Consider the following 24,663-nt stretch of genomic DNA (forward strand, 5'->3'; position numbering starts at 1 on the left):
GCTGCCACGTTACCACAGGGTTTGTGAGGGAGGATGGGGATGTGGAACTCCCTGCAGATGCTGAGTGCAGCCTCAGAGATCCTCAACAGCAGCACAGGCACAGCAGCTCCTTCCCTGCCAGCCAAGGCTCCTCTGTGTGGGCTGTGTCCACGCTGCAGGGTGAACACGCTCCTGATTTGTTCTCAGCTTTCTGCTCTCAGGGAAGACTCCAGTTCTGAGGAGCTGGTAGAAATATTAGCCAGAAAGGTTTGTTTACATGAACAATAACCCACGGCGGATATCCCACAGTAGCAGTTCTGTTTTCTATAAACACCCAGGCACACGAGGTAGCAGATGTCAGCTGTGCTCCATGTGCACATGTGTGTTTCCATGGGCTGGTGTTCATGTGGCTCAGAGCACACATGGGGACAGTTACCACGCACTGGGGAACGTGCAGGGACTTGCTCAGCTTTGGGAATGGAGGGGGTCTGACTCACAAACTCCAGTGATTCATGCTGGGGTAAAGCAAGAGGTGAATCCCAGCTCCTTTCTGGTCTCCCCTGGAGCTCTGCTGAAGGAGGGATTGAACAGAGCACGTATCTCTGTTGCTCCACTGTCCATGGCTCACAGTCTCAGGTGTTTATACAAACAGGAGTTACAGGAGAGGGATGCAGCAGGGCTGAGGGATAACCCATCTCTCATTCAGGCAGACTGCAGGGCTGGGAACGCCTGGCAGAGGGGCAGGATGCAGCAGAACAGTACATTAGTAAGTAATCCCACTATGGATCCAAAAGAGAGTGAGTCAGAGCCCTGGGCATTCCATTTTCAATCCCTTTTTGGAGGTGTAAGTAACCTGGGAAAGGCAGTCTCTGGAAAGAGGAGGAACATCTGGAGAGGGGCTGAGCACAGCCTGGCTGCTGACCTTGCAGGTCATGTGCTCAGCTCATTCTCCTGCCTCATTAACGTGATGGGCTCCAGCTGCAACCTGGCTGAAGGAGAGCTGTGCTGCCATGAACAGCCTGGCTCTGACATCCTTCCTCCTGCCTCTGCCTTGCCAGAGCCTGCTCTGAGTGCTGCCCTGAGCCCAGGGCTTGCCTCAGGCTGAGATCCAATGGAACTGAGCTGAAAACTGCTCAGACCAGGTGGGATGAGACCCTGGCATAACTCCTGAGGCAGTGAAATGGGGGAGATGAGCCTCCTGTTCCTCTCACCCCTTCTCATTTCCCCTCAGATTCCAATGGGTGCATTCAGGTGCATGAAGGGGGGATGTTCAGCAGGACTCTGTGCCTTTTCCAGTGCCTGAGAGCTCTGTTACAGCTCTTGGAATATACAATGAGTGGAGCTCTGGGTAGCACACCTCCTGCTTGGCTGTGCTTGCTTCTTCTGGCAGGAAAGCTCCATTAAAAAACACTGTGTCTCTCGAAGAGAACTTGAAGAAATCAAGTTCAAGAGAAGCTTGAGAGATGCAACTCATGCCTAGGATCCTAAATCCAGGCTGAGAAGTCACAAGGCTGAAATCCCAGTGAAGGTTGGATGATGTCTGTGCTAGAAGCAGTGTTCAGAACAGAGGCTGTGGGATAACCTGGAGCTTTCCTTTGGGGAATCTGCACCTGTGTCCCTGAGGATGAGGCTGTGGAAAGCTGGGTAGGAGCCTCCCAGCACTCCTGGCTCCCTGGGGCTGTGTGGAGCTCCTTGCCCTGGTTCCTGTGGGTGTGTGCTGTCCTGGGGCTGCCCAGGGACGTGCTGGCAGGGAAGGCACTTTGGGAGGGCGAAGGCCTCTCCAGCAGGGCTGGAGCTTGGACATGCATCACCTGCTGTGCTGACCTCCTGTCTGGGACACACAACAAAGTCACATGGCTGGGGAAGGGGACTCTGCCCAAGGGGAAGCTCTCACTGCACCCACAGGGGATGACTGGGGCAAAACTGAGCAAAACTGCCACTTCCCTGCCCATCCCATGGGGTGTCAGAGCAGGGAGAGGTGTGTGTGGTCCTGCTCCTGCCTCTGGTGCTGTGCCCAGGCACCAAATGGTGTTTGAGCCAGTGTGACCTGGGATGGTCTCCTCTCCAACAAGGGCAGCACTCCGTTGTTGCATTTTTGAGATGTTTCGAATTGTAACAACGAATACAAGAGATAATGGTAAAAATTAAACATTTTAGGTAATTAATAACTCTGGTAATTAGGCTTGGCAGGCTCAGTCATCAGTTCTTACAATGGGTTTTAGTTCAGGAGTGTCTGGAAGGCAAGAGCTCCTTGATAGGAGGGAGAGGTGCCTTGCAGAGATCAATAACCACACCAAGCTGCCTTCCTGCAGAAATGCTGTGGTCAAACCCCTGAGGAGTCTGGTGGTCCTGGAGCTCTTCTACAATGTGTTTCATCCCTACTATCCCTTTAGATTTTTGACTACAAATAGGAGTCAGAGCCCAGTTTTTCTTGCTAAATTTTCATCCACGGTGAGGATGAGGAGGAGAAGGAAACCACATTTACTCTCCAAGTCTGGTATTTGGCTGTCAGATCAGAAAAAGACAGCTACAAATGTGTGAGATGGACAGAAAAAGTGTTCTTTAGGCAAGCAGTGAAAATTTAATTTACCCTAGGCCAACACTAAATTCAGGTGCTTTAATGTGTAGTTGGCTTATTTTTGAAAAAAGACACCCCAAAAATTTGAACCAGATTTCCTCCATCACTGACCAATGTTTGGAAGCCCTTCAGAGAAACTTCTCCTTGGTGTCAGAATTTGCACATTTGCTTAATTTGGGGGTGAAATCAGGTTGAAATCCACACAGCAGGTTCTCAGCAGATGCTTCTCTGACCTATCTCCTCTGGCTTTTTTTGGTGGATGTGTGATATGCACCAGCTGAGCATCCAACCCTCTGGCTTTCAACAGTTTTTGATTTGAAGGCTGGGACTTTATTCCCCTCCAAAACTCTGTGTGTGTGCATGTGTACATATGTTTGTGCTCACACGAGTTTTTTCTTCCACTTTGAAGTCCATAGGGCTTTGCAAGAATTCCCTGGTTCCTGATGTGCTCCAGCCCTCTGGGGGTGTGGAGATGCAATTTTGTCTGGCACACCACTCTGGCAGAGCATGCACTGACCCTGATGCTCTTTTTGTGTCTCTTGTACATCTCTCCCTCCAGTCAAACCACTGACAAAACTCCTGTGCTCAGCATCCCCATCTCTGGTTCAAAGCGCACCAAAAGTGTGTCCCTGCTCTTCCCCACCCCTTGGCTTGACCCAAGTGCTCCTGGAGAGAAATCTCCATGCTCTGGGGGCAGGCTGGTGTTGTTCCAGCAGCAGTGCAGGTGTGGCTTTGTGGAGTCTCCTCAGAGCCTGGTGCTCATTGCTGCTGTGAGAAGGCACATCAGCCAAGGAGGGAGCTGGGTTTGGATGCTCCTGGGAGACAACAGGCCAGGGAAGGGAGGCAAAGCTGCTCCCTGAACCTGGCCACGTCCCCCTGCCTGCACTGCATGGCTGCCCAGCTCCTGTGCCCATTTTCCAGCTCAGGGGAGTGGGGCAGGGCTGGCACAGAGCAATGTGGAGTTGGGCAGGGTGGAGGGAGGGAAGGAGGATCTTCCAGCTGCTAGCACAGTCCTTGTGCACAAGGGTAACCAGCTTCAGCTGTGCCCGTGCAAACCTGCTGCTCTCTGCACGAGAGAAACCTCAGCTGCACTGCCCAGCAAAACAAACCCTCACCTGCCTGATTTCCATTGCAGAGCTTAGAGGCAAGAGGAATTCTGGTGGGGAAAGAGGCTTGGGAGACACCCACAGATGGGGTACATTGCTCCATTTTGGGTAGCTGGCAGTGCTGGGCAGAGCTTCCTCAGCCTGCCCTGCTCTGTGATGCCATTGTGGATGTGTGACCGTGTTCACAGGGGTCTGAGGATGAGGGAAGAGATGAGGATCTGACTCCATGTTTCAGAAGGCTTGATTTATTATTTTATGATATATATTACATTAAAACTATACTTTAAAAATAGGAGAAAAGATTTCATCAGAAGGCTAGCTAAGAATAGAAAAGGAATGAAATTACAACAAAGGTTTGTGGCTCAGCTCTCTGTCCAAGCCAGCTGACTGTGATTGGCAATTAATTAAAAACTACCAACATGGGCCAATTAAAAATCCACCTGTTGCATTCCACAGCACAGATAATAAATGTTTACATTTTGTTTCTGAGGCCTCTTGGCTTCTCAAGAGAAAAAATCCTCAGGAAAGGATTTTTCATAAAAGATGTCTGCGACAGTGGGTGGGGACAGCAGCTCCAGCTCACAGCACAGCAGAGCCCAGCACTGGCTCTGCCTTCTGCCATGAGCAGAACAAGCTGCTTGTGCCATGATGCCTGAAAAGGGCTGTGTTAATGTGGTTTGGATCCAGAGCCTGGCTAACAGGTCCCTTGGCCACAGGATGCAGGGTGGAGGGGCTGGAGCAGGGCAGGATGTCTGTCCAAGGCCAGGAGCCCCCTGATCACTGCCCCAGGCACAGTTTGTTTCCCTTGCAGAGATCTTTCGTGTTTCATCTGCTCATTCAGGCTTCTGCCTGAAGGGCAAGGACAAAGAATGCAATGAACTCCTTGGCATGGAAGTATATTTTGCTTCGCATTTGTCAATAAATGAGATTAGGTTTCTGCATTTGTGCCGAGAGGCTGCGTGAGAGGCACGTTTAATGAATGCTAAAATAAACTCTCTGGATAGCTGTGGGGTAACAAACACAGCTAAAACTTGCATCTCAGGAGAGATCCTGACATTGCAGAGATGCCAGTTATATGACCAAGCAAAAAGGAGTCAGCCCAAAGCTAAAATTACCCCAGATCTTTCATGAAATGATGACTTGGTACCCAAAGCAGCCTGTGTATGATAATGACCGTGCTGCTGCTCTGCTTGAAAGAACATTTCCAACTCAGTGCTGGGTTACCTCTCCCAGTTCTTCCACGTATGAAAACTCTTTGTCCAGAATCTGAACCTTTTATCCTAAAAAGATAATCTCAGAAAGGTGGGAGGCAGTGTGAGTTGCCTATTCCTGGGTGTCCTTCCCACTGCCCACCCTGATGAGCCCTGACTCCCCCTCTTTGTGCCCAGCAGAGCCATGTAGGAATCAGGAAATCTCTCTGCTGTCAGAAACAGACACATGGAGATCCAGGGATAGTCCTGGATATCGAGGTTTAAGATCCATGAAGAAACATGGATGGATTTCAGGAGGGTCACCTTGAATCACAGAATCTTAGAATCACAGACTGGTTTGGTTTGGAAGGGACCTTAAAACTCTTCTCATTCCACCCCCTGCCATGGGCAGGGACACCTTCCACTATCCTGGGGTGCTCCAAGCCCTGTCCAAGCTGGCCTTGGACACTTGCAGGGATGGAGGGGCAACCACAGCTGCTCTGGGCAGCCTCAGGTCCTCCCCACCCTCACAGGGATGATGTTCTTCCTAACATCCAACCTAAACCTACTTTCTTTCAGTTTAAATCCATTTTCCCTTGTCCTATCAAATATACTGGCAAATATGAAAGTGCTAAACTCTGGAGGAATGGCTGCAGATGATGGTGGAATGAGCCCTGGGGTTTCTTGTGGGAGGCAGGGGAGAAGGGCAGTGCCACCCCCATGCTGTGGTGGCACTCAGGGTGCTCTGCAGCAGCCACCAGGGCTGAGGGTCTGACTCAGCTTTCCTGATTCACTGTTGTGCACTTCCAGGCATGGGGGTGAAAAGGTTTGTTGGTAACCAAAGCAAAGCTGTCAAGTGAAAAATGCTCTGTGGGCAGAGGATCCTGGCTCTCTGTTGTGGGAAACAGGAGAAGGAGCACTGCTCCAGGAACGTGTCCTTAGGGGGTTTTGCTGCTGGATCCCAGGGCTGGCAGAGCAGCAGTAAAGGCACAGCACAACGTGGGGCTGGGCAGCCCCAGCACAGAGCCCTTGTGGCTCCTCAGTGCTCCTCTCTCAGCTCATCCCTTGAGGAGGGTGCAGTGCTGCTGGTGATGGTGTGGGCACTGCAGCCCCTGCCCATGCCAAGTGACCTTGGCTTCCACAGACCTAAACATTTAATTCTTTCAATTAATACTTCTGGTTCTTCTCCTGGCATGCTCCCAGGCTGCCCTCCTGAATCTGCAGATGAGAAGTTGTGATGCTGCTCGTGTTGCTTGGGACTTTCCTAAGCTGCAATTCAGGAATTACTCCTTTCTGTGGTCAAGCTTATCCATCCTACCTGCAGCTGGTGGACAGAAGGGAAAGCAGGAGTGGCAGAAATTGGAGTGCAATGGAAATAGTTGATAACAGCTTTCAAAACCCCCTCTGTCCACACAGCATGTATTTGGTTGAGTTTTTTTTATTATTAGGACTTCTGGGGAGGTTTCCTTGTCTATCCTATATTTAGAAAATGTAGGCAGGCTATGCCATTTTAAGAAGCAGCCTTGTGTTGGCAGGGCCATTGCTCATTTCATGTGTTGTAACATTTTTGTGTTGGTAATGTTTTGAGGGAGATTCTGTGAGTCACAGCTCTGGTTCTCTGGTGGGGTCAGGTAGGTGTCTTGTTCTTTTTGGGGTCTTAGGAGGGCAGAAAGAAGCAGTTGTGACCTGAAGCACTGCCAGCAGTTTTGGTTTTATTGCCAGACCTGTGATAATCTGGTATTTCCCTTGAAGCCCCAGGTGCTGTACTTGCTTTATTTTCTGTGACTCTCCAATTTCTCCTACCCTTTGTCATGGCAGGACAGAGACAGACCGTGTGTCCTATCTGGGCCCAAACATTCACAACATCCGTGATAACAGCAAGCCCCAAACACATCTCTAGGTGGAAATCTCCTTCTGTGTAGTTCAATGTCACCATTTTCAAGAAGGAGAAGAGGCCCAGTTCATGATTTCCCAGTTTGTGATTTCCCCGTTCATGATTTCCCAGTTCATGATTTCCAAAGGAGCAGAGCTGCGTGCCTGGTGTCTGTCTGTCCCCTCCTCTCCTTCTTTCCCTTCCTTTTCTTCCTGGTCTTTTTTGCAGATCACAAGAGACCCCGAGTGTCTTCCCTGTGATGGAGAGCCCATTTCCCTGGGCCTGTCCCACCTCTCCTGCCCCTTGCAGGCACAGCAGCTGCTCCCTGCAGTCCTGGTCCCTGCCTCACAAGGCTTGGGCTCTTCCCCAGCAGCAGCAGCACTGGAGCCTCGGGGCTTGTCTGCACAGGGAGGCTCTTGCAAAACATGCTTGGCCTAGGGTGGGAATTTAAAGGGGAAGAGCTGTTCTGCACCAGAGTCTGCCTTGCACCCTGTTATCCTGCAGAAAAGCACTGCTGTTTTTAAGTTATGTGCTTGGTGCAGCTGCAGTGGAGCTGGGCAGCCAAGGGCTCCTGGGGCAGCTCTGCTCTGAGGTTAGCACTGCACAGGAGGCCAGGGCTTGGCAGGGGAGGCTGTTCTCTGTGTACCCAGCAAAGGGGCAGCCCGGCAGAGCAGAGCCTGCCCCAAGGCTGTGGTACCCTCTGGAAGAGCCCCTGAGCACTGGGCTGGCAGTGCCCCTTCCTCCCTCAGCACTGCCCTGCGAGGAGCTGCGGAGCCCAGACCTGTCAGGGCAGCCTGGGGCTCACCTCCATGGGCTGTCCTGAGCCCTTCAGAGCTCATGGAGGGGCCTCTGGGAGGGTGTTCAGCTTTGGTGCTCACTGAGCTGCTGGGCTGGTGACCCAGCTGTCATCTGTGTCCCACCCAGGCCACAGCATGAAGCTTCCTGAGGTGTTTTCCTCAAATCCAGCCCTCCAGCACTGTCTCAGTCCTGCCATGCCAGCCCTGGGGAATGATGCTCTGGGGAGCTGAAGGTGATCTGTGGGTACACTGCCTGCTGAGCCAAGGTCTCACATCCCAGCTCCTGGCTGTCAATTCAAGTCCTTTGCCTTTGGGAGAGCAGGGAGGGACCTGAAACACCTTGTACCCTACAGGATTGAAACCTGAGGTCTCTGAAAGGAGAAGGGACACCATGACACACAAAAAGTCATGGAAATGTGGCATTCCCTAGGTCTCTCTGAGGCCAAAGGTGGGAGCTCAGACATCCCTGGCTGGTTTCATCTGCACCCCTGGAATCTGTGACTGCAGCCACTGAAGGCAAGAGCATGGCAGGGCTGGCAGAGAGGCAGACATTTACATGAGGCACAGGCATGCTGTCATCTGGGTAAACTGGGGAAAAATCCATGCAGGGGTTTTGTGCCTCTGGGCATCGGGGCAGGAAAGCAGCCCTGACCATGAGAGAACGCAGAAGGCTTCTCCACTGGGAAATATTCAGAGGCAGTAAGTGATACTCACTGCATTGAGTGGGGTTCTTGTCTAGCAGGGTCAAGGAGCATGGTCAGACCCAACATCTCAGGCTCCCTCAGCCTGGTGGTCCTCCCTGGCTGCTCTCTGTGCCTGTCACGAGTCCCCATGTGTCACTGGAGCCTTCCCCTGCTCCTCACTGCTGGAGTTGCCCTGCTAACAGAGTTGGCTGCTGGAGGACTCATCAGGGCTGAAATGATTTATTTCTCAGCCATTTACTGCAAACGAACCATTGGAAGGCTTTCAAAAGCCATCTTCTCTTGACCTAAGTTCAGCTGGATGTTTTAGCAGCATCAGCTTTACATAACACGCCAGTAGAGGGGAATTGTGGGGGAATAAAGTTTATGTTGATGAACAATCCTTGCTGACCAGGATCTCCCTCTCAAAGCTGAGTGGTTGTTCAGAGGATCACTGAGGAGAAGGGAAGTACAAGCTAGCTGCCCCAGAAAAATGTGATGACTTGTGTGTTTCCTCTGAGTGTCTGATAAAATCCCAGAATATCTTATGACAGCAGGTAATTCTCTGCCAACATTTAGATTTCAGTGAAATGTTTTGATAGAGCCCTAGCACCCCAAATTAATTCCAGTTGCTGAGGACAGGAGAGCATCACATGGGCTGAGAACTGGGTGGGGAGGACCATGAACAATGGATTAGGATAAACAGCAGTGTGTCCAATTGTCAGGGGAGTGAAGGAGAGCACAGCCTTGGGAGCTGAAGCTGTGCCAGCTGCTGCCCTCCATGGTGGCTGCACAGAGTTAACCTCTGAAAGGCTCCTTGGGACCTGCAGCACATCCGGGAGCCCCTGAGGGCTCTGATGGACTGGGATCTGCTCATTCTCAGTTACCTGGGAATGTTTTTTCGGAGTATCCTTCACGGGGCAGGGCTGCTGTGTGATCCTGTCTGAGGTGTCCATTCAGCTTTTGTTCGTGCTCACAAAGACGCTCCCAGTTAATTAGCTGATATTTTGTCCAGGCATTTATTTACCACCAAATTACAAAGGGAGGGGCACAAGTTGAAAAATGAGGTGAGAAGCATAATAGGGTAGGCTGTGCTCGACTGTGATGTTCCATCTCCATGATCCCCTGGCTTAGGGTGAGAGCTGGGTAATTGCTGGTATGGGTCCTTGCTGAAAAGCACCATTAGAAAAGCAGATCTGGGATGGAAAATTCCTCTCGTGTGCAGGGGTCCTGTGACTGCAGAATCTGGGATGAATTCTTCCTCTGAGCGTGTGCAGGGGTCCTGCAACTCCAAACAGCATCGTCTGGGCGAGCAGAAAGGTTTTATTCTCATGGTGTTCCAGGCCTGGCCATGGGGCAGAGGGGCTGCTGCAGGGACAGGCAGGGCAGGAGGGTGACAGCAGGCACCTCTCATGGGCTGTGAGTGGAAGCTCAGCTTCTACAGCCTGCAGCCGGGGGAAAGGGTGGCCCCAGGGCCTCAGAGCAGCGCTGAAGTGTCTCTGAGCTGTCTGTGACAGTGGAGATCCCAATGCTCCATCCCAAACAGGCAGAGAAGCAGCACCAGTATTCAGCTGTCTGCCTGAGAGGGTGATTCAGGCCCTCTGGGTTTCATGGAGACAAGGCTGCTAGGAGCTCTTCAGTGAGATGTGGGGGGTAGTCAGCCCCTCCAGAAATGAGAGGAGGATGAGATTGGGGGTTTAGAGTGGTATTCAAGATTTTCAAGATAATGGATTTTGCAAAGGAAAAAAAAATCATCAACTTCACAGCCAAGAGTGAGACAGCAAGGACAAAGAGGAGTGATTTTGGTTATCTGTGGTTGGTGGCAGCTGGCATGGGCAAGGAGAAGAGAACAGGAAGAAGGAGTAGTGTAAAGGACAGGACAAAAGGAGACATGGATTACATCTTTGGAATGATGGAAGGTCTCTTTTGCACCTGGGGGCCAGAAAAGCCTCACAGGTCTCAGGAGCTGCCAGTGTGACTGGGCTCCCACCACCTCCAGTGTGACTGGGTTCCCATCAGCTGCTGGGCAGGGCTCTGTACTGACAGCCTGTTTGCCAGGGCAGAGCCTAGAGGGATCCATCCACTGCTGGTGAGATTGTGGGGTCAGGATCAGCTGTATCCTAGAAGCCATCCAGGTCCTGGGGCACCCTGTGGGATGCAGTGTGGATGTGCAGTACAGCTTGGTTGTGTGTCTGGGTCCTGGTGAGGTGGATCTGCTCGATTTCTGAGTGGTTCTTCCAAGCTCATTCTTGTTATCCTGTGATTTTTTTGTCCCCCTGAACCCTGTCTTTGGACCTTTCCAGGTTAGTTCTGTAGACCAAAGGTCTATCCAGGCTTTTCCAGGGCAGTTCCTCAGCACCACTGTCCCTTCTACAGATTCATTATAAACAAAGTCACACGCATGGGGTATTTAGACTGAGCATTTCCTACAAAAATGTTCTCCAGAAGAGGAGACCCCACTCTTCCCATCAGGTTTGCAGTGTTCTCAGGCCCCTGTAAATCCCTTTTTGGGTTCTAGGTGGTTGCATTTCTCTGCATGGGGGTGCTCAAGGGTGGCTTGGGGAGATGGTGAAGGGGGAGCAGTGGGACTGCAGAGGTGAAGGAGCAGCTCTGCAGGAAATTTGCTTTAGCAAAGGCTCTGAGTGCAGATCCTTCTTACCTGGCCAGCTCCACTGCCTCCTTTGTCACTCCTGCATGGAGATGAGAATACCCATGCTTACAACAGAGGATGAAACCTGCATTGTGCCCTGGCTTTGCCCAGGTCTCCTCCTTGGATCCCAGACTCCTTCCGCTTGTTGTCACCGCTGCTTAAAATGGCATTTGTGGTGGCATCCAAAGGTCCTGGCTGCAGCATTGTTCCCCTTGTGCTATTCACAGCACAGAGTCATAACAAGAGCCAGTCCCTGCCCCAAATATATTAAGTGGGATCTTTGAGAGAGGAAATGGAAGCACAGAGAAGGGATGTGAATTGTCCCACTTTACGCAACATTTCTGGGATAAAACCCAGCACTATTAATAGCTTTTTGCTCAACAACCATCTTTTGTTCAGAACTCTGGTTTTCACCTTAAGTTGTTTGTGTTGTGGAGGATCTGCTGCCCAGTTTGGCGAAATTTCCCATATTGTGACCTAAAGCTGGACATGAGGCGGGTCAATAAACCCATGTCCAGTTTGAACCTGGAATAATTTCCCTGCTAGGGCCATCACCACGGTGCCTATTGTCTCCTCTTTGCCCACATTTTGCTGCTGCATCATTGGTCTTTGTTTTCAGTCACTTGTGTTCTGCAATGGCTCCTAGAAAATGACACCTTCCTGTGTTCCTCTTCCCTAAATCCCTTTGAAGTAGCTGGGCAGCCAGCAAGGGTTGGCTCTCATCACAAAGTCAAATTTGCTTTACCTTCCTTCTCATTTGTTGCCTATGAATATTCTATAAAGTGATCTTTCTGCCAGAGAAATGTTTGTGGAAACAGAAACTGTTGATTAAATTTTAACGAAGAGTCACAGGAAGCAAATTTTAAAATTGCAACTGTATGTTTGTGATAATAAGAGCTCTGTCATTGCTGTCAGGGACTAGAATTGATGCAGGCCACAAAATCTCTTCATCCAACCAAAATGAGCCAGAGTTTCTTGATTTCTTTTTTTTTTTAACACAAGCCACAAACTGCTCATGAGCAATTTACAAGCCAAAAATTAGCCAGGATGGCTTTCCAGAGAATAGTTCTGAAGAATATCGCAATAAGCAATATTCAAATATAAAACGAGGGAAAATAAGGATAAAAAAATTAATCAGGAAGAGCTGACATCCTGGAGACTCCTGGCAGCTGTAAATCAGCTTGGTTGGGGGACATTTCAGTGGAAGCCACCCATTGCTGTGCTCCAGTGGGGGTCCGGAGCTGCTCAGAACAATGCTGGGAAGCCGCACTCTGGACAAGGCAGGAGACACGCTGTGTTAGTGTCTCCACTGGGCAGTGCCCAGAGTCCCAGTCGGAATTTACAGCTCCATTTGCTGCTTCCCTGCAGCCCAGGGACGAGGGTGGCCCTTCTGCCTGGCTCCCTGCGCCGGGCTGGGCTGGGGGAGCTCTGCCTGCCTTGGGGTGTCTCTCCTGTGTGGGTTCCTCAGCCCTGAGAAGGGGCAGATGCTGTGCCCAGAGCTCCAGAGTGGCACAGACCCAGGGTGAAGGGGCACTGGGACAATGCCAAGGTGCAGGGTGGTAATTCCATCCATGCTCGGTGGGATTTGGGCTGTCTCAGGGATGATCTTCAGCTTCTTTCCTGCGTCTGGATGAAAACCAGACCTGCGGTCACTTCTGGTACCAAGTGCTTTAAAGCCTTTCTTCAACCAACAGCAAAACTTTTAATCTTTCTAATATAACATTACAGAGAACAAACAAGTCTCTAATGCAAGCCCTGGGGTCTCTTGTGGGGAGATCCCGATAAAAACATGGCTTTCTGTTTTGGAAATACCCTCTGGTGGATTTGTCTCTCACCAGAGACAATGGTGAACTTTCAAAGTAGGCAGAGACATGGGAAAAAAAAATATTGTAATTACGACTGCAAGTGGCTGGCTTTTGTCACGGAATGCTAGAGAATATTATTTTATAGGTTAAAAATTAAACATCTCCACCTCAGCATTAGAGGCTTCTCACTGAATTTGTTTATCCAGATATTAAAGTGCTTTCTTCTGTGAATCCCTGCTTTGCGTGGCATTTCACGTGGTTGTGTGTGAAACATCAGGATGTTCTCTGGGCCAGAACTTCCTGGGAAGTTGAAGCAGCAAAAAAATTTTGCCAGCTGGGCTGTGGCATCTGACCTTCACTTGACCTCTGCCTGCCCTGGATTAACATCTTGTAAGTGATCCCAAGTTTCTCTTATTTTTCCCTGCTTGCTGAAGTTAAGCATGTTTGAAAACACTCGTTAAAGCTACCTCTCACAGTGAAGTCTGCTGGGGCAGGGAAGGAGGTGGATCCTCTGCTGGGATGGGGCTGGTGTGGGTTTGGGCTATCAGACCCTCTGCTGATGCCTTGAGAGGCTCCCTGGAACAGAGGATAGGCAGTGCTAAAGGAATAAAGTAGGGATTTATTAAAAAGACCTTCAAGGGATGCACCTTGGGCAGTGTAAGAGCCCATCTGTGGCTACACACAAGAAGGATGATGGGTTGTGAGTTTTCCCACTTTTATAAGTTTTGGTCCATTTAAATATTGGAGTTAATTGTCCAATTACAGCTCCAGGTTATGCAGCCCCATCCTCCCAGATTGCTCTCCTCAATTCACTGTTGTTTGCACTTTTTGGGCCTAAAGCTGCAATGATATCCTCAGTTCTTGGGCTGGAAAAGGATTGTTTTGTCTGACTGAGCTGTGAGAAGAACTTGCTAACACTTTATATGAAGTTCAGAGTTATATACTGATGCAGTACAAAATCTGGAAAATATGAAAAAATGCAGTACAGAATCTGAAAAATATGAAAGCTAAAACTTAAGGCATTACTGCAGTGAGGTGTTCTGTGGTTCCTGACCTCAGATCTCACACCTCGTATGTTAACCCTCTCTGTGGTGCTCATTCCATTTGAAAGCAATGGAATTGAGGGGGGAGGACAGGGATCCCCAGAAGTGCTGTGCTGCCTGGATGCAGTTCTGTCCTTCCCTGGCACACCTGGCTGTGATGGGCTCAGGGCCGGGCAGGGAGGGTCAGCTTTGTGTGCCAAACCTAGCACCTTGCTCAGAGCTTTGGTCACATTCTCCTGTTTGCAGTGGCCCCTGTCCTGATTCACCTGAAGGACTTGGTGTTTGAGGCTGTGCTGTACCCCCACATTGCAGGGGGTCCTGCTTTTGCAGATTTTCCTGAGTCATAGAATCATCACAGAATCCCAGAGTGGTTCAGGTTGGGAGAGACCTTGGAGACCATCTCATCCCAAGCCCCAGCCAGGGCAGGGACACCTTGCACCATCCCAGGCTGCTCCAAGACCTGTCCAAACTGCCCTTGGGCACTGCCAGGGATCCAGGGGCAGCCACAGCTGCTCTGGGCACCCTGTGCCAGGGCCTGCCCACCCTCACAGGGAACAATTTCTCCGTGCAATGCTCCCACCAGTCCATGATGGTCTGGCTGCTGTCCTCCCATCCTTGCAGAGCCCAGGTGGAGCATGCAGTCCCTGGTACAGGAATTTCAGCTCCCCTCTAACTGAGCTCTTCTCTATGTTTAAAACAACAGTCCTGTGATTCATAAAGCTGTAAAAGATGTAAAACATCCAGTAGGGTTTTCTTTTCATCCATTTCTAGAACTAATGACATTCCAATAATGGTCACTTGCATCTGCAAATTCTTCCCTGTATTCTGAAAGCTTTTAGCCTTTAGCTTTGCCATGATGAAAGGGCTCTATATGTGGTTTCGTGCACAGATTTAATAATAAACATTTAATGAAATGAGGGTTTTTTCTGCTAACCTAGATTGTTTTGTCTCCTGGGGTGAGTTTTTCAATCACTTTCCTCTGGTGATTGAAAGATGATGGATGCCACCCGGGTCTTTACCAGGGTTCTAGGGCAAGTAATTTGTGCTTAGTGCTCAGTGACTGGAACAAAGGATTAATGTATTTTAGAGTTTTGGATGCTTGGGGTAATTTCTTTGTTGGCTGGGTCTGGGCTGGCAGTCCACAAAGCATGGGTGGGCAATTTTTCTAGCTGATTGTGAAGATAGAGATAAAGCTATATTTTATGAATTGCTGCTTCCAAGGTCATCTGGAAATTGAGCACTTCATAAAACATATCTTTGTTCAAAAATATATTTGATTATATAAAATATGATCCCAGAATCAATTGGGTACAAACAAGATGTTGCCTTTAGGGTTGAAAACACATTGTTAGAGGCATGAAGAGCAGAAATTGTCGCTGCTGTCTTTGTGTGGCTATTGTTTTTGGTCTTAATAGGAACAGAATGAATGACATTTTTCCACCAGACCACTTATGCTCAACTATACCTCCAGGACAACTTCCTGGCCAAAAATATTCAAAACAAACAAACACAATAGCAATTCTACTCCAATTACATTGTTTGCAAACCAGCTAGTATTCATAGAGTACTAGGTTTGGCAAATCCAACCTCTTCAGCCCCTGGATTTTAATATTGGATATTTGCATGTGCATGCCTTGGTGGAGTTGTGCTCTTCAGGTGGGTGTTTATGCATGGGCACCTCCAGTATAGTGGCAAAAGCACAGCCCAATTGTCTTTAAAAATTGGGTTTTGGGAGCACATCCCTGCCCAGTGACCAGCTGCTCATTGATTTCAATGGAGCTGAGATTTCAGCCCCAGGCTCTGCACCAAATCATACACCAATTTCAAAACTTTCACTGCAAAGAAGAATAACTGGATTTTTAACTGTGGGAAAGACAGAGGAGGAGGAATTTATCAGTTGCTCTTAAATATAAGTGGAGCCAGCATTTGTAAGAGGAGGGTGGAATTTCTGGCTTTGTGGCACATGTTCATAGAACTATAGAATAATTAATGTTGGAAAGGACCTCTAAGATCCCATGGTTTGCGTTGCCAGAGGGATCCTATAGAGAACAAACCTAAATCAACAAACCTGCTTGTAACTTTCCAGTCAATTTTCTTTGGTGATGGGAGTGGTCATGAAAATTTGGTCACCCTCAATTTGAATAGATTAAAAAAAATTATAATAGTGCTGTAGATTGGTGTTGTAGTCACTTCTTCTCCCTGAGACAGAAGGCTACAGGAACTTAGTTAAAGGAAAAGAAACTTGTGTGTTAGGGAAGGTATGGGACATGTAGGGAGGAATAATGCATTTGTTCTGACTCAGCAAAGTGCTTTCCATGCTTCATCCCAACCCCAAATCCACAGATCTCAAATCTTTTCAGCATCTTCACCCTTCCAGTCATCTGTGTCCTTTCCACCAGTGTCTGTTCTGTGTGGGGCAGCTGAGGGGTCCTCAGCAGACCCCCCAGGACCTGGAGTGGTGGCTCCTGCATTGTCACACCTGTATCTCCAGCTCCCAGAGTGGGACCTCTCCCAGGAGCAGGGATGAGCCTCTGACTCCTGCTGGAATACCTCTGTGGGAGAGGCAGGGCAGCAAGGACATCTCCCATGTCCTTGGAGAGATTTGGGTTGTTAACCCGTACTGTTCTCAGCAGTTGCTGCACAGGTAGTCCCTCAGACAGTGGGGGTGAGGTGTAAATGTCCCAGGTGAGCCGCAGGGTCTAGTGCTGGCTCCTACACTGGAGTTCCTGCCCTCTGAGGGTGCTGAGGCCCTGGCACAGGGTGCCCAGAGCAGCTGTGGCTGCCCCTGGATCCCTGGCAGTGTCCAGACCAGGCTGGATGGGGCTTGGAGCAGCCTGGGATACGGGAAGATGTCCCTGTCCTTGGCAGGAGGCAGAATGAGATGAGCTCTAAGGTCCCTCCCAGCCCAAACCATTCTATGGTTCCATGACTCCATGATCACAGCTCCTAGAGAAACATGGCTGTTTGTTAATGAAAAGGTCAAACAGTGGTTACAGCAAAATGCTGCCCCTTGGAAATTTCAATTTGTCATTGTTGTTTACCTGTCACGTAGCCCTGCTCAGCACACCAGGATCTGAGACAGTGGCTACAGAGACTGCCATGAGAATGTCTGACCATGCTTTGGCATAAACTGAAACATAAGTTGCCTAAAGTGTAAATCCCATTACAGATCTTGTATTATGTTTAATGCTCTGGGTTTGGAGGCTGTAGTTACCCATGGGGGTCGAGGCTGGCGTGGGACAATGTGTCAGTGTCACACCAAGGTTCTCTCCCGCAGGCTCGGGGCTGTGTGTGGTCTGTGGACGTTGTGTCCACCCATGCAATAAAGCCAGGGTTGTTCTACAGCCTCACTCAAATGCAGTCCTGTTACCTCCAGGGGTGTTGGAGACTCTGAGGAGTCATCCTGACCCTGCCATCAAGGAGCTGAGTCCCCTCAGAGTCTGGCTGTGCACGCCACAGCCTGCCTGGGGCACAGCAGGGACTGCCCTGTGCCCTCTCCTTAAGAACCTGGGGAAAGGAACACAAACACTGAGTGTGTTGTGAGGTTTTTTCACCCATGTTTCCATTCCTTCTGGCAGGAGGGAGATTTCCACAGAGTGGGTCCCTCCTTTGACAGGTTGGCATTTGCAGCCAGTATTGAAACAAAGTCCAGGGGATCAGGAGCTGCTGCTGAGCTCCAGGCTTATCTCCTTGTCAAATAAAGGCCAAATTAAACCCAAGGCAAAGGAGAATCACCTCTGATTAAAGCAGTGGAGCCTGTGGGACTACATCAGGCAAGAAGTGAGATGTATCACAGTGGGGAGAGTGCTGACCCCCAGTGAGTGTCTGGTGTCCCAACCTGCATGGTGATGTGCCAGGAGCACGTGTCCTTACTTTGCAGTAGAGATGACAGAAATGGGGAAATGGGAAAAATTCCTTTCAGTTAGGAATTGCCATCTTGGCAAATGTTTGTGATTGAATTTGGAGCAAGTTGAGGCTGCAAAACAGATCCTATGGAAAGATGAATTCTGTGATTTTCCATGTTAGAGAATGTTGGAATACTCCCTTCTGAGGCACCTCTCCAGAAGGGGCTTAGGGACCAGCAGCCTTTGAGACCTGGCTCAGCTGGGTTTCATGGCTCCAGATGTTGTCCTTCAGTGAGGCCTGGAAGGCTCAAGGACTGTGCCTGGAGCATCCTTTGGGTGTTTGGGTTCCTGTGGGGAGAGCTGGGAGCTCAGACCCAGGGAGACAGCTCTGGATCTGCAGCTTCTCCAGCCCAGCTGGAGAAGAGCCCAGTGCAAGCCCCAGCACCAATGTGGAAGGGCTGTCCTGAGACCAGGGTAGGCTGAGAAACACAGCTCCTTTCCAAGAGATCACCTGTGCACCTTCCTTCCCCCCAACTCTGGTACAGGGGCGGTGTCCTGACCTTGGCACATTCATGTGGGGGCCTTGTGTGGAAAGCCATGGCTTGGATACAGCCATGTCAAGGATCACCTGTGAGTTTATAGGTCTTAACTCTCCTTGCATCTCTTCCATTCCTGTGAGAAAGCATTTTTCAGCTTCCCTTTTCCATGCCCAAGGGAATTCAAGCCCAGTTTCCTTCTTCCTCAGCTGCTCAGAGAGACACAGAAGGATCCTGTGCTCCCAGGCCTCCAGATCCACCTACCTAAACACTTTGCCAGCCTCCATGTGCCAGGCAGTGTGGGGCAGGCTCACACTGCACCCTTGGAGGAGGCCAGATGAGAAATCCCATCCCAGTCACCCAGAGATCCCAGATGTGTCTGTGTGCAGCATCCCACAGCTCAGAAACCAGAGTTTGTGGCCGCTATTGCTGCCTGCTCCACAGCTCATGGAGCACCTTTCCCAGGCTGGCTGCTCCTGCCTTTTGCTGCTCAGGGGCTGTTTATGTAGGATGCTCTGTGGGTGGGATGTGGTTTTGTCACCACTCCATTGTTGGACTCTGTTTGGGCACTCTGCCCGAGGATGATTAATGATGTTTTGAGTTGTGGCTCTGAGGTGCTTGCAGGCATACTGCAGGTACCAGAAGTAAAAGAGGTGTTGTTATCATCAAGGTACTCCAGTGTTATATCAAGTGTAATCAGAAGTGAATTAATTAAAGCAGTGTGTACATGTAAGTCCTTTTATGGTGGATGTTCAAACAACTCATATCGTGCAGTTTAGAGCTCAATGTTTCAGACTTTGTAACCCTCTCCTCTCCATGAGAAGGCAGAGGATGCCAGGACTGCTATCAGAGGACAAACCTCTCCTGCAAAGGTCTTTTGTGAAATGTGGCTCTTAAAACAAGTTAGGAAATTGTGTGCATTTGTCCATCCTGGCTCCGGCATGTTTCAAGGTTAATTTTACAGCTCACACAACTAGTGTAGGATGGGATCTAATGGTTGCTTGCGTTTCATCTGACCTTGGAGCGAGCAAAAATCTGGAGAAAAATTGTGTTTATTGTTGGTCTCAGCTCTACCAGGATTAAACTTGTTTTTGCAGCACGACATACCCTTGACGTGGTTGTCACTTAGAAAAATTGCCTGGAAATGCATCTGGCTCTTCTGTCCAGCAGCTCAGGCACTGTGAGGAGAAGAGACACAAATTTGGATGGAGGAGGCGCTGACAGGGTTGCAAGGTGACCAGAGATACAGATCCTGAGCTGTAGCTTCAGTCTGACAAGCAGAGCCAAAATTCTTCTGTTTTCAAGTCCAAAACCCCTGTTTTGGTCCTGGCTCCATCTTTGTGGAGGTGGCTGGGAAGTTGGAAATTGATGGAAACATAATGGATTAGACCTGGACCCTGCCTGGCACACATCTAAAGCTGTTTGCCCAGGATAGTGTGCTGTTTTGATATGTGTGAAGCTTGTGGTTTTGTTTTTCCAGCATGCTGGAAAATGTATCAAACAAGGAGAAGATTAAATTGACCCCAAATGCTCAGCGCACTAAGAAAGGAGGCTCTCAAAATCAATCCTCTGATCTTTCTGAACTAAACTCGTGGTTTTCTGAGCTGCAGCTCTGTGATTTGGACAGAGTTGGGAGATGGGTCAAAAGCTAAAAGTGTACCTAAATGTAAAATTTTGATATACTCCTGTATTAGCACTCCATGTGCTGCTCTGGCCTCTCAAGCTACTTTAGTTTACTGCTGGGGAAGGTTGAAAGGTGATTCAGACATTGTTTACAAGTACCTAAAAAGGGAAGGGGTTTCTGGTTGCTAGATGGGATTCAAATTCACCAGAGAAAGGCAGAGATCTCTTGGCTGGAAGCCAAAGTTAGAGGAGTTCAGACTATGAATAAGAATTGCAGTTTAAACTTTTTATGAGTGAAAACCAGAGGAAAGTCTTTGTCTGGAATTAAGCAGAGTCATCAGCACTGAATGGCTCTAAATGAAGATTTCTCTGTTTTTCTGAAAGCAGCAGGAATTATGAAGTGAGGCTTTCCAGCCCATCCCAGAGAGCGAGGCCAGGCTTCCCTTTTGCCCAGAGCAAGGCTCTGGATGCTGTTTCCCAGGCTTGGGGCTCTGCCTGCTCTTCCCACGCTGCTGTCCAAGCACAATTCCTGCTGCAGTGCAGCAGAGAGGGCACAGATGTGTCAGGGAGCACAGCTCTGCCTCTTTGTGCACAGCCCTTTTCCCAGACACACTCCAGAGTATTTTGGGACTGAGTTCCCCTTTCACTGCTCTGATTCAGCTGGGAGATGGAGCAGTCCATGGAGCCCATCAAGTGTGGCCTGGAGCTGAATACACTGTCTCCTTCCCTCCTGTAGTGATACACCAAAAACATGTAGATGGGGTGGAAAGATGTTCTCCTCCCTTGTTCTGGGCAGGACTCTCTGCTGGAGGGGTGGGATGCTGTGTGTGTGTGTGTCAGCTCTTTGGGGTTTTTGGATCTGCCTGCTTAGGAGTGTCCTGCAATCATCACTGGTGGTATGTGCAGAGTTTTAGGTGAGACATGAGTCATGTTGGTGCGGAGATCATGGAGAGTTCTTTGCTTGTTCTTGACCCTCTTCTTCCACAGGCTCCATGTTCCTGGGGCTTGCTCTGCTCTTGCCAGCATTTTGGTGGAGAGGGGCAGGGCTGACACCCCTTTCTCCCAGCAGTTTCCTGTCAGGACCCAGGACATCCCTCTGGCTGTCCTGAGCAGCCCAGACCCCTGCCAGGGGTTTCAGAGACCCTGGCACAGAGCCCAAAATGCCCCTGTGGTTTGATTATGACCCATGGAGCAAGTTACCAACCTTAGATGAAGATCAGCAAGCCGCAACAGTATAAGTAGAATATTAGTGAAGTTATCGCTGGGTGGAAAAGTAGAATGTAGAGTTTTTGGTATGGGGTTTCAGGAGGCAAGATGGAGGGATCTGGGCATGTCGAGCCTTTCTCCTTCTTCTTCTTGGCCTCCATCTTCTGCTGTGATGTTGGTTTAGAGATAGAAGCTCACTGTCTAACATAGGTGATAGGTACTGGAAGATAATTGTAAATATTGTACACGTAGTTTTTAGTATAAAGACATAACACTGCCCTGGGGGCAGGCAGAATGCCTGGAGCTGTCCTGCTGGATGAACCTCGGCAGGGCAGGAGAAAATTTTTTATAGATAAGAAACAATAAATAACCTTGAGACCGAGAACTGAAGAGCTCTGACTCCTTCTTCCAGCGCTGGGCTGGGAAAAGAGACTTTGGAACTTTTCTCGGGGTAACTCTGAGCAGCAGAGACCCCGACAGTTTCCAGTTTCTCTTCCACTCAGGGTGATGGTAGCACATAGAACTATGGAAAGGAGATGAGAAGAGAATATTCTTTCATGCCCCACGACTCAGCTGTTGTATCAGTTTTAACACCAGTTGAACTTCTTTACATCCTACTCCTGGTTCTAGCTTATAAAATATCAGAATTCTTCACACCTGTGGCTTCTCTAAAATGAGACAAGAGTTGTCCCTTCAGTGTCTGGTATCTCAGTCCAAATTAACCCGTATTATTTCCATGTGCTGCCTGCTTCATAATTCTGCAGACCTTCAGGACGGAAATAAAATGAGGCAGATGCAGCCATGGCAAGGTCAGGACCTTCCCTGTATTTAAGGTGTATGGATAATGTTGACAGGGGACAGGGTGACCTCGGGGTACAATAGGAGCTGACTGACACACACATGCAGACAGAATAAATATTTGAGAGTCTATTTCTCTATTCCCCTATAAAAGCAAGGTCCTGTTTACCTTCCTGGCTCTCCATGCAGCATTCTGGGGAGAGACCAGCTCTCTTCTCCCTTCACTGCCTTCCAGCTCTTCTGGGCAACCCCTTTCCAGGCAAGGATCAGGGATGTGGGCTTCACAAAACCCATGACACCTTGGATTTTCATAGAATTCCTAAAGTTTGGTGAGAGCTGAGATAATTTCTGGTCAGAAGTCCTTGTTTGTGCCAAAGCACAGTGAGCTGGGAAGCAGTGAGAGATGTCAGTGCACAGCCTGCAACCACTGCCTGCAGCTGACCCAAGGGTTTTGTGCTGTCCCTGTCCCATTAGAAAATCATAGAATGGTTTGGGTTGAATCAACCTTAAAAAAAAACTTAAAAGTAATTTCATTCCAACCCCCTGCCATGGACAGGGACACCTCCTACGATCCCAGGGTACTCCAAGCCCTGTCCAACATGGCTTTGGACAGTTCCAGGGATCCAGGGGCAGCTGCAAGGTGTGATGTGCCTGGGACCAGCCCACGTTACCCACCCCAGCCCTGGGCTGCCTTTCAGGCACTGTGAGCTTTGCTTGGCTCACTCCTGTCACCCTGAACTGCTCCATTTCTATCCATGCTGGGATCCTTTTGATTAAGGACTATTTAGCTGGGATCCTTTTGATTAAGGACAATTTACCTTCTCACTCCCATCAGGAATATGAGAGTGCTGAGAGCTTCCTACCTCAGGAGCATATTCTTGATGATGGCTGTGCTTTTTATTATTTGGTGAAAGATCCCTTTTGGTGAGAACAGTCTTTAAATACTATCAACCTACACCGACTTAGCTTGGCATGAAGAACTAGAGGAGACACACAAAGGTCTGTAGAACAGTGATTGCTCTGATGAAACCCATCCAGTCCCTCAGCCTTTGAGTGCTCTGCCATTTCACAGGATCAGAATGCACAAAGTAATTAGAAGGTGGTTTGTGCATATTAGAAAGAGGAAATTATCTATCAGTAGCACACCTCAGACAAGGAGAAGCCATTGTTACCAATATTCTTAAGGCAAAGCCAGCAAGTTGCTCTTTCCTTTTTTAAGGTTAGCGCTGAGAAAGAAAAAGGGAGCTAGAAGAGTGCAGAGCTGTCAGTTGAAAGAAAAATTGCAAGCCTGCTAATCCTTTCTTGTCAGGCTTAATATAAAGCCTGGCAGAGATTGATAAGAAGTGTCTCCTTCGCTGTCTGATGTTCCAGGTGCATGGTAAAAATCACTTCTCTGAAACACCCACGTGCAGAGCCAGGCTCCAGGCTGGAGAGGCTGCTGGCCAGCCTGACACTGCTGCCACAAAACCATTTAAAATACCTATTCTTTCACTTTTCTTTTTTCCAGCCTGAATAAATGGCTGTTCTTCCCCTCCTAAATCCTTACACATGCAGGATTTTCCTGCAGCCCCTCTCAGTGGTTATTGCTCTGCTGGTGTTGAGCTGAACAAGGTCTCTGCAGCAGATTTGGTGCATCTGGGGCACAGGGGGCTGCTCCCTGTGACCTGTCTCTGCTCCAACTGCACTAAAACATTCTGCCTGGGGCTGTGGCAACCACAGAGGTCTGTAGGTGTTGGTAATCTGCAGCAGCAATGGTCAGGAGCAGGGGGAAAAAAAATCCCTGAAGAGCTTGAGCTGGTGTGTGGTGGGAGAGCTCAGCAAAGCTCTGCAGGGACAGCAGACACAGGGTCCTGCCTGCATGGATAGGGCTGCTGTGGAATATCAAATCTGGCCATGGGGAGCCTCCAGAGCCTCCCTCTGTTCCCTGTGTGGGTGTTTCTGACTCCTGCCCCTTCCCTGTGTGCTGTTTTCCCTGGGCAGCCCCTTCTCCATCACCTCGTGGCAGAGGGGGCAGCAGGAGCTTGGCACCAGGAGGGGTCTGGGGGTTCCTCTTGTGTGCTCACAGCCCTGAGAGGGGCAGGTTTCACACTGTCCCCTTTCTCTTTCCCTCAGCTGTTCCTCCCAAACTGAAGAAACTGAAAAGCCCAAATGTTCACGTGGGTGAGAAGATTTCCCTGAAATGTGAGGCGACTGCTGGGAACCCTCAGCCGTCCTACAAATGGTTTAAGGATGGGAAGGAGCTGAAGAAGAGCAAAGACATCCGGATCAAGTATGGGAATGGGAAGTAAGTACAACACAGGGGCTGCTCTGCCTCTGCTCACTCAGGGTCTGGGGCTGGAGGTGCTGCTGTGCTCCCCAAATCCCTGCTGAGGGCTCCCACAGAGCCACAGGACCATGCTCAGCCCAGTTACCATGGCCAGGAGAGCAAGCAAGGTCCCCAGTTACATCAGAGAGCATGGGGAGAGGAGCAGGGCACACACAGGGAAGGGTTTGGGGTTGTAGATGGGCTCTCCTGGGTCAGGGAGGCACTGGATACCTCAGACAGGTGTCCTGTGACATGGGGAGGCTTTCCCTGGTAGCTCAGGTTACCTGGGTTGACTCCTGCTCTGCAATTAAGAGTTGGATGCAGAAGGTACCCAAACCCAGCTGTTGCCCCATCACTCAGCAGCAGGGCTGTGGGAGGAATTGGTTTGTTCCCTCCTGCATTTAGGTGGACACAGAAGCACCTAAGGCCACTTAAAAATCACAGAATGATAAATTAGGCCTGGAAGGGACCTCTGGAGATCATCCAATCCAACCCCCCTGCCAAGGCATCAGCACCTGGAGCAGGTGGCACAGGAATGTGTCCAGGTGGGGTTGGAATGTCTCCAGAGAAGGAGACTCCACCCTCCCTGGGCAGCTGTTCTGCCACCCTCAGCATAAAGAAGTTCTTCCCCATGTTGGGATGGAGCTTT

General features: G+C 49.6%; 1 protein-coding gene across 1 annotated transcript in view; it reads left to right on the top strand.

The window, feature by feature from the left end:
* Window positions 1-24,663, top strand: part of NRG2 (neuregulin 2) — a 159,286-nt gene that overhangs the window by 77,735 nt on the left and 56,888 nt on the right. The window contains exon 2 of the mRNA XM_058815351.1: window positions 23,822-23,993. Coding sequence (XP_058671334.1) covers window positions 23,822-23,993 — 172 coding nt within the window. The remainder of the gene's footprint in view (window positions 1-23,821; window positions 23,994-24,663) is intronic.

The sequence above is a fragment of the Ammospiza caudacuta genome, chromosome 16 (assembly GCF_027887145.1).
Source record: "Ammospiza caudacuta isolate bAmmCau1 chromosome 16, bAmmCau1.pri, whole genome shotgun sequence".
NCBI lineage: Eukaryota > Metazoa > Chordata > Aves > Passeriformes > Passerellidae > Ammospiza > Ammospiza caudacuta.